This window comes from Chenopodium quinoa, unplaced genomic scaffold (assembly GCF_001683475.1).
Source record: "Chenopodium quinoa cultivar QQ74 unplaced genomic scaffold, ASM168347v1, whole genome shotgun sequence".
Classification (NCBI taxonomy): Eukaryota; Viridiplantae; Streptophyta; class Magnoliopsida; order Caryophyllales; family Amaranthaceae; genus Chenopodium; species Chenopodium quinoa.
In genome coordinates this window covers 2508650-2518958 of record NW_018744878.1, presented here as the reverse complement: position 1 = coordinate 2518958, position 10309 = coordinate 2508650, and the positions used below count along the sequence as shown (strand labels likewise).

At 36.9% G+C, this 10309-nt stretch overlaps 1 protein-coding gene and 1 non-coding gene across 2 annotated transcripts; both read left to right on the top strand.

Annotated features, from left to right (window-relative positions):
• Window positions 1-2057: 2057 nt before the first annotated feature.
• On the top strand, window positions 2058-7628 carry LOC110705502. The gene is made up of 2 exons (XM_021883386.1): window positions 2058-3162; window positions 6614-7628. Exons 1-2 carry the CDS (start codon window positions 2668-2670, stop codon window positions 7250-7252), a joined length of 1134 nt encoding a protein of 377 aa, XP_021739078.1. The 5' UTR covers window positions 2058-2667; the 3' UTR covers window positions 7253-7628.
• A 1046-nt stretch (window positions 7629-8674) lies between these two features.
• TRNAH-GUG lies at window positions 8675-8746 on the top strand. Its single transcript has one exon. It is a non-coding gene; the product is annotated as a tRNA-His (tRNA).
• The last annotated feature ends 1563 nt before the right edge of the window (window positions 8747-10309 follow it).

Sequence of the window (10309 nt, the reverse complement as noted above, 5' to 3'; positions counted from 1 at the left end):
CAACCAACACATTCTTAACCTTGTCCGGCTGAGGCGCCTCGGTTATCTCCCGAGTGAACGCAGAAGGTTGTTCACCCAGGAGCAGCAGGCGAAGCTGCCAGTCCAATGGCTGGACATTTGGATACGCCGCCTGACCCCCAAAGAAGGCCGGCTGCATGAAGTGAGGAGGATACTGCCCGTAAGCCTGAGTAGGCACATACGAGACGACTCCAATCATATGAGGGCCAGAGTGGACGGTATTACCGCCTGTCTGGCTCTCATGCAAGGAGGGTGCACTCCCTGCAGAGATGTTGTTGAAGCTGTCTGGAAATTTCGACGTTGAGGCCGACTCAGACAACGATTGGTTTCTCTTCCGGTTAATAATCTCCCGGGCATCAAGAGTTGATTTTTTACTTCTCACCGGCTGCTGAGGCCGACGAGTGTTATTGGTGTTCCCTCCAGGAAGGAGAATTTTTGACCAAGCAATGGTCCCGGCTGCCTTCTCCTTTGGATGGGGAGTTGGCTGCCGGTTTCTGACTGACTTCCCCTTCTCTGGAGGAGTCTTCTTCGCCGACTAACCTTTACTTGGGCCAGCCCTGCTTTTGGTGATCAGCTCTGTAATTTCACCCTTGAAACTCGTCATGAACCTCATGAGTTCGTCTCGGGTGACAGGGGCTGATCCAGCTGCCGTTTGGGTTATTCCGTCCGGCTGCCCAGGGGGTCTGCTTGGACCCTCCTGGGAAGCACCCCGCTCCAGAGCGTCTCTGGGCCGGATGCGTTTAGTTCTGAGAGAGCCGTCTCCGGCTGTAAAAGTTTTGACCTGAGGATCTTCATCCTCATGGTCTGTAAAAACTTCTGGGTCTTCACCCAGACGGTTAGGGGGTGGTACAAACTCTTGAACCATCTTCGAGGTACTCTCCCCACAGACGGCGCCAAATGTTTTGGGTGTTTTTGTCCCTTGGGAGAGTTACAACACGAAGACTGATCCGCAGTGAGTTGTACCTACAAAACAAACGGAGACACCGGTTGGGTGGTGCTCCGCCTCTGACGCACAAGTCAGTAACTTGAAACGGAATAGAGAGAACGGAAATTTAGGTGGGTATCTGCTCGGATTCCAAGCTCAGGTCTTTCTCTGATGTAAGAGAATAAGGGTGTAATTAATGATTCAATGTCCCCCTCAAGGTAGGGAAATATCTCCCTATTTATAGGGTCGTTGGGAAATGCGCCCCTATCTAGGTCACTTGACCTAGATTTTAGTGGGCTGCGCCGTTTTACGGCGCTCCTAGGAGTTTGGGCCTTTTGAAAGCTGCCAATTCAGAAACATATCTGAGGGCGCCAAGTGTCAAGAGGATGCTGAGCCACATGGGCCATCCTGACCTTGACACGTGGCGACCTCTCATTGGTCCACGTGTCTAGGGTAAAAATACCCTAAACAGCAACTATCTTATTTGAGCAAAATCAGCTTATTTGACCAACATTAGATTATTGGTTATTAAATAAGTTATTTCAAGGTGTTTGGTGGGAATCTTATTTAAAGGGCTTATTCTACTAAATAAGCTCTTTTTCAAATAGCTTATTCAATTCTTATAGTAAAATGACACTTATATCCCCATTTAATTTAAATTTAAAATATGATAGTAAAATGACACTAATACCCCCCATTTAATTTTAAATCTTATACTATGAACTTATCTACCCTTTAATTAGCTTATTGGTCATTTTACATAATCAATAAGATTTAAGCATTCGTCAAAAAAAATAAGATTTAAGCAATCATCTATCTACCAAACACTTATATAATAAGCTAATAAAATAATTAAGTTAATACAATCAGTTAGCCAAAATCAACTAATACAATTAATTTCAGCTTTTCATCAAACATGGCTTAACTCTTTTTAACACAATATTGTAGACAAAAAGATGAATTATAAAATACACCGTAAAATGAGTATGAGGTTATAGGTTCGAACATTAATCTTAACGATTGACCAAAAGTGATGAACATTTTGGACCTAAGCTAACTATCCTAATTGCTTGACAATCATTAGGGAAATTCCAATTTTAAATTTTTTTTACAATAAAGTGCCTCCGACAAGGGCGACTAGTGCGTGATACAAAATACATACTCCAAAAACCTGGAAAATCCCAACATAAAATCCTCTTACTCTCCTATATTTCCCCATCCCAGATTTTCTTCTCTTTCTCTTTCGATCTTTCTTTATTCCCTAATTTCAAAACTCTCCAATTTTTTTCTACATCTCTGACTCACTCTAATTAATTTTTCCCACTTTTTTGACCACTTATAATTGTCCACTTAGCCCTTCCAATTTAAGAAATAACTCATAGAATGATATGTTTTGATTTTGGTATCAGTTTATTTTGGCAATTATTTTGATTATCATATCAAGTTATGATTTTTCTTACCTTTTTAATCAGATATTTTGTGGTTTCAATCTTTGTTATATCCCACTAAATAATCCTTTTTTATTATAAATTCAGCTCTTTTTTAATACAGATCTGGCATAGTTTTTGATGCTACAGAGGTTCATTTTTGAGATGGGTATTGATTAATTTTATCACCCATTTCTTAGAAATTTGAGAAATTGGGTAATTTTGGGAGGTTTTGAGTGATTTTAGGCAAAAGGGTATCTTTGATCTTGTTATTTGAGCAAATAAACAAGGGTTATAATGGCAATAGAAGAAGGGAAGGACCCAGTTCCTGTTACTAGAACTAGGGGTATATCAGTGAGATTACTATTGGTATTTTTGATGTTCTTGGTGCTATGCGTGTTGTTTTCCTTCATTAGTCTTAGTACATTTAGGCGATTCGGTTTTGATAGCGTTGCCGGTGTTGTGAAGCCTAGTTTAGATCCATGTATTGGTGAGTCTAGTGGTTTAGATCAGTGGATTAGACCCCCATCCAATTTGATGCATACAATGAGTGATGAAGAGCTCTTTTGGAGAGCCACATTGGTGCCTAAGATTAGGAAATACCCTTTTAATAGGAATCCTAAGATTGCATTCATGTTCTTGTCTAAGGGACCATTGCCATTGGCACCTCTTTGGGAGAGGTTCTTTAAGGGGCACGAGGGGCGGTTTTCGATCTATATTCATTCATTGCCATCTTACAGTGAGGAGTTTCCTCCCACATCAGTTTTTTACAAAAGACATATACCTAGCAAGGTATGATTCTCTCTCTCTTTTGGCTCATTTTCATTGTTTGCATAATTTTCAGTTTGATTATGCTATTCTATTTGTCTGAATGTTTATATTACTTTGTGATCAATGACTGTATGTTTATATGCTTAATTATGTATTAATCTTTCATTACACTGGTGAATCTGTGCACAAGTGTGAATTTTATTGCATTATGTCTTTTACATCGTCTATTATATGGCTTAAACTAATTGAGCCATTAGGGGTACTCTGATCTTTGCAAGGTTTGAGGTGTGAATATGTCTATTAGGGGTGTTATAGAAATTCACAGGCTTTAAGAAATAAACATTCAGTAATCATGCTATTAACTTATTTAGTAGCTTTCATAATTGAGGTAAAACCCAAATTATGTTGTTGTGAGAAGGAAAGAATCTTGATTTGAATAAGATTAGTGTTATGCAATTAATATATGCTGTTACTATCATAAATTTTCATTCAATTGTCTGTGAACAGTCTTTGTCCAATTGCAGCATATGGTTGCATGAATTTGATTGTCCTAAAACCGCCACACTTTTTGTAAGATACCAGATTTATGTTATGGTATGTGTAGCTTTAAGTAAGCATTGATTGCATAGACTGTTTCTATTTGCACCCCTGATGGTTGTTAGAACTTAAATGATATATAATCATTCTCCTCATAAGGCACCACACCATTTAAGATGTTGTACATATATACACTGAATTCAATTAAGTACCTTAAAGCCTGTAGTCTGTAGAAGCTTCAATGTGTAATGATAAAGCAAAATTAAGTCGCAGAAATCTTATATAGTCCATACCTCAAGTTAATCTAAGATCAAGAAAGTTTTTAATGGCGATTTAGTCACTTATATGCTGTTGAAGATATCTTGCTTTGCTACTTTTTGAGGTGTTGTAAAATATTGTACTCAGAATACATGATGGATTAAAGGATGGGTTATAGCTTTATATTATCTGAGTTTAATATTTGAATTGGGAACTAAATACCCCTTATAAGTTGTGAGCTTGTGATTCATCTTGTGATCCTTTTTATCTTCAGTGTGGGTTATTTTGAGAGGTAGTGTAGACCCTAAGGGGGTTGAACCCCTGTGGAAGAACAAGTTTTATTTATGTCCTTATCACCTTTCAGAAGTGAACACATCTTTAAGGCCTTGTTTGGCAACTAATTGTTAATTTGTCGATTTTTTGAAGTGTTTGGTAAATTGCAGTTATTTGATAGCTACTTAATTATGTAAAATGACCAATAAAGATATCGAAATAATTTTTTGCCATGGTTTTGAGAACTATCAGTAAAGGTATTACAGTTGAGTAACTTTAGGATAGAATAGTCATTTCACTTCCACATTCTTAGTTCTTAGTCTACATCTTCAACTCTTACTTCCAAAAAGCTTTCCTATTTCTTTCCAAATTAGCCTTTGGGACTCAAATCTCTCTTCCAATCTTCTTTTAACCAATATCCTTTTAGAGGATTGGTCCTGTCAAACCTTTCTCTTGGCCTTAAACTTCTCTCAACCAAACTCCCTGCATCTTTTTTGTGCATTCAGTGCATTTTACACTGGGCCACTGACTAAGTAGTAAATTAACAATTTGAGTGACTGCTGGATTTTAATTTGCCTTTTGTACTAAAGTATTGGTCATTATAAAGACGGGCTATTCAGAGCCCTTTGATGTTGAAGGAATAAAGTTGATTCTGGTGCAATTACTAGATTTTTTACTAGTTTCATACATGTGGGAAAAAACTCAAAAAAGGCATGTATGAGCCAGATATGGAGGGTCCAGGATCAATACTAGAGAAGATTTAAAGTAAGTTGTTGAGGAATATTTTTGGGTTTGTTTGGGTATGATGCTGTGGTCAGGTGCAAAAGTCTATTCTCCGTATTTGTTTGGCTCTTGGAATTAAAATTTTGAATTTATGTAGCTTAGTGATAGCCAGTCATGCATAGCCTGTGGTGTAGTGTGTTTTAAATTTTTTTATCTTAGTGATGAACAGTCATGCATAGCCTATGTAGTGTGTTTTGAATTTTTTTTTTATCTTAGTGATAGGCAGTTATGCATAACCTGTGTAGTGTGTGCTAAGTCCAGATTGTTTTGCCGTAACCTAATGTCTATCAAATTATTACTATATTAAATTTGGTTGTTCTGCGGTTGCTAACAAGTTTCTGTTTATTTTGCAACTTTCTCGTTCTTTGCTCAAGATGTTGTGTACCCTTAAAAAGTTCATGCTGTACCTGATTTATTTCCTCTAATAACATCTGAGTTATTCCATATTGGCACAACTTAACATGGTTGTGGGTGCCCTACTGTAGCTGGGAATTTAAGCATGTTCTTCCCCAACTAGATAGCACTCTGGTTTACATTTTCAGAAAATTCTCATGACTTTTACAATGTGATAGCCTGGGATATGGGCTTAATCTCTTTAGCAGTTTGAGAGTATTCTTGGTTTTTTCTGTCACTATTGGGGATATATATCTTCAAATTTTTTATTCCATGAAGTGACTGGTAGACAAGTATTTTTTGTGAAATTTCGTAGTCTTGAAACATGATGAGAAGTCTTCTGTTTGTGGGGCTAGTTATGCATGTGTCTTTTATAAAATTGTCCTGAGATTTCTATTGTGAGTGCATTATTCTTGGTCTGATTTCACTTGTAATTACTTTGTTCACTGAGAGCACTCCAGGCTTGTCCTTTAATTGTTCATTTTCCTCTGATGTCCAATCACTCCAAATTACAGAACAGACCTGTAAATTATCTTGCAAGTTTCTGGGTATTTTCTCAAATGTTAATTTACTTTGCAAGATGTCGTCTGCCAGTGCATTAAGTTTGCAATCTTGGGCAGATAATAATTGTTAGTTAAATTATAAATTTCTAAGGCTGTAATGATAGAAAAAGGAGTCATCCTTTGGTGAGTGACATGATTTTGAGGAATGTGAATGAATGCAAGTTCAGTGGTCTGTTTGTGATGTGAAAGTCTGGGTGGGAAATTAGAAAGTTGAGGACTTGAGGGTAATCACTAGTAAGCAGACCTGTCAATTCTTGACCCAACCCGACCCGATCTGATTCTAAACCAGTTTTGCTGAGAGAGAACCCAAACCCAACCCGACCCAAATCACCTGATTTGACCCATTTATCATAATTTTTAATGATCCATGCAATCCAAACCACTCAAACCGAAGAACCCGAAATTTGACCTGAACCCGATCCGTTGACCTGAATTGACAGGTGTACTAGTAAGTGCTGAGATCATGGAAACAGTGGTTTTGTATCGTCAGTAGCATGTTAATAGTAAAGAATTATAATACTTGTATGTGAATTATTATAGAGCAAAGTCGCAATTTGTATCCTCTGACTTGCTGAAATTAGCATTATTGTTTGAAATTTTGCTTGTATCAAATTTTTAGAGCTAGAAATATGGCTAATTTACCCTTTTGCACTTTTGTTTTGCAGGTGGCAGAATGGGGGAGGATGAGCATGTGTGATGCTGAAAGAAGGCTCCTTGCCAATGCATTGCTTGATTTTTCAAATGAGTGGTTCATACTTCTTTCCGAATCTTGCATTCCAATCTACAATTTTAGCACAATTCTGAAATACATCACAGGATCCAAGTATAGCTTTATTGGTGCCTTTGATGACACTGGACCATATGGGAGGGGACGATATAATGAGAGCATGGCCCCTGAGGTTAACCTAACCGACTGGCGTAAAGGATCTCAATGGTTTGAAATCGATAGAACATTGGCAATTAACGTAGTTGAAGACACTATCTATCATCCCAAGTTTGAAGCGTTTTGTAGGCCTCATTGCTATGTGGATGAGCACTATTTTCCCACCATGCTTACGATCCGATCACCAAATCTTCTGGCAAACAGAAGTATCACTTGGGTGGATTGGTCAAGGGGCGGTGCGCACCCTGCTACATTCGGAAAAGGAGACATCACGGTGGAGTTCTTTAAGAAGATTAGGGAGAGTAAGACTTGTGAATACAATGGGAGGAATACTACCATATGTTATCTCTTTGCTAGGAAATTTGCACCAAGCTCCTTGGAGCCGTTGTTGCAATTAGCACCTAAGGTTCTTGGTCTCTGACAATGAATTTGGCAAACGCGTCTGATTTTGAAGATGCAAACGCAGAAACTTAAAGAGTACAATGATCTACAGAATTTAAAACATGAAGTATAAAATCACAGCTTGCAGTTTCTGCTGCGTACCCATATGACACATGCTGCATCCTCTTTCTTTGGCCTACATTTACCCAGAATATTTCTGGTGTACAAAGCTGTTTAGCGCCGGTATCATAATAGGAGAATTATATCAATGAGGTCTTGTAGATTTTAGAATAATGCTGGATGTAATTGAGGCTTAGCTTTTTGAATTTTTGAGCTTGTGTATAGGTGTGGCATAACACAAGACGATATTGCAGGAGTTTATTGATATATACTATAGATGCATCACTCTCATTTTTGGCAGTTTTGTTGGAATTTTAGCAGTTGAACTTTGGAGTTAAATGCATTTTAATGCTTCTTAGCCTTGATCAACGAACCAACTTACGCAGCTAAGATGGTTTAGCATAATCGACAGAAGGTTTCTTTGCCATATACCCCCATGCTTGGCATGCACACACACGTGTGCCTGCACAAGGAGCAAACGAATACTTCGAGCTACCAGTTCTGACCATCACCCCTTACGCCTTTTCTGATACTTTATTTAGTCTTAACATACACAAATACGCAATGGTTGCCCAACGGATGCAGACCATGCAGTTCGTTCTCTGCTTTATGACTGTATTGGCTAGATTTTCTGGGACGGTAGGTGATGAAGTCAAACTGGCAAGTTCTAACCAGATTACCATGATCAGAAAATCTTAATGTTAAATTATTATCTGGAATCACTTAATAAGCTAAGGCCTAAGGACTGTTGTGTACTGAAGTATTTTCCAATGATATTTTAGAATACATGAAGATTGGAGCTTCTTATTCTTATCCTGCATCTAATGAATACCATGGGGTCCATGGGAGTTCAGTTGCAAAACCGCCTGATAGAATCAGAAAGGTGCAGGAAAATGAGCAGTCTAAGATAATACATAGACAAAAAATGGTCGAGTCACCTATACTTCCTTTGTCCCAAAATTCAAAAGGAGGCTACAATGGTTCGGAATTGTACATTTAATTCGGGGTTCTATACAAGAAGCCTGGTTAAAATTCGTTCTACCTTTCACTAATGACGTATTTTACCAAATTTTCGTGTTTTTCTTTGAAAGTATTATTACCTATATAAGGGTATTATTACCGTGAAAAAACAAACAGAAAATAGTTCCTTTTGTTTAGGATGAACTAAAATAGAAATTTGGTGCACGAAATAGTATAATTGAAAAGGAAAAAAAATATACTTGCATAGGAATAGCATAGATGCATGATGTGAAAGACAGCTTGTTGTTTGAGACTTCGAGACTCAAGTTTGATATCATAAAGCGTAAATATAAATTAGAAAATGCACTGTATGTTTATCAAAGTGGCTGTAGTTTAGTGGTTAGAATTCCACGTTGTGGCCGTGGAGACCTGGGCTCGAATCCCAGCAGCCACATTTTATGTTCTTTTTTTCTATTGTTCAAATTTCTAAGTAGTCCAATTAGACATGATCTTCTTTCAATCTCAAGAATATCTCTTTACTCCACACAAAATTTATTTATTTTGGATGATTTACAAAAATATACTTCCTTCGTTCTGTTAATATTGTTATAAGGAGGAAATTACGCATCCAAAACACATTTTATATGCTAAATATCTATAATTGTGTAAGAGTAAAAATTATAAAAAGTTGATATTGTGAAAATATTTTATGAGACGAATCCAACAAGATCCCACTTGACTATATTTTGCTTAACGTATAACACATATTATATGGTCAAACAAGAGTGATGAATAGTGCAAAAAGTCCATTGTTGCATATTAATATAACGGAGGAAGTACCTTTTAAAAAACTTATTTATGGTTTTGCGTTGAAATGAAACTTATTTACGAAATTATAGTCCACGTAAGCTCGGTAATACATTTGAGATAATTTTTTCTTTAGAGACAAACTGCTAGTCTAAAACCGCTACTTAAGGTAGCGGTTTGCCTTTAGTACACTCCAAGTAAAGATACGAAGTAGCATTATAAAGAGTAAAACCGCTACCTCAAGTAGCGGTTTTAGTACATAAACCGCGGTTTTACTCTGAAAATAAAAAAACAAAAATAAACTTATTCGAGCCTACATAGATAGTAGTTCCGTAATTAAGTTTTATTCCAACGCAAAAGTGTAAATAAGTTTTAAAGTAACCATATTTTGGTAAATCATCCAAGTTTATTCCACGAAATCTTAATTAAAAGTATAAGGAAGTCACGAAAGAAAAAGTTAAACATAAATCAATCTCATATTTAAATGTTACGCAGTAATGCTAACAAAGTTTTAACTAAATAAGATAATTGCCGACGAAACCATATAATAAAAACATACACAGTAAGAGCATGTTCTCTTCTGATTATTTTCAGTTCAGTTTAGTTCAGCTTTAATAAGTTCAGTTCGATTCAGTTCTTAATAAGTTCTCTAATAAAATATTCAGTTCAGTTCAGTTCAGCTCCACTAAGTTCAGTTAGTTCAGTTCAATTCAGTTAAACAAAACAGGCCCTAAGACAAATGATAAACGAGTATTAATACAAGGATGATATAAAAAAGCTTAGTTAAAAGCTAAAATTGGTGCGCAAATGTTGTAGTAATCTGAAAACAGAATATCATGCGTAATCAAATGCCAAACATAAAAAGATTAGTGGAGTGTGGAATATGATGGAGAATATATATTAATAAGAATAAAGAGGCTTCAGTAAATTTGTAGTAGGAAACTTCTGGAAATTACACACTTGGCAACGTTGGCATGTCGACAACTATTAAAGGTCAAAAAATACCTGCTTGTTCCAGCTCCACCCCAACACCACAGGACGTTTTAATCACGCCGATTATTCCGCATAAACTTCTCAATATTTTTGGGGCCAAGATTTTTTGATTCTATTACTCATCCCAAATTAATAGTCAATTCAGCACATTTACATCTATCTTTTTAAGGCCATGGTCGGCAAAGTATAGATGTGAGGGTAGCTGTTAGTGTGTTAG

Excerpts from the sequence above, each read along its gene's own strand:
- LOC110705502 (XM_021883386.1), top strand. The coding sequence starts at position 2,668 with ATGGCAATAGAAGAAGGGAAGGACCCAGTTCCTGTTACTAGAACTAGG. Across the intron at positions 3,163-6,613 it reads AAAGACATATACCTAGCAAG|GTGGCAGAATGGGGGAGGAT; the intron begins GTATGATTCTCT and ends TTTGTTTTGCAG.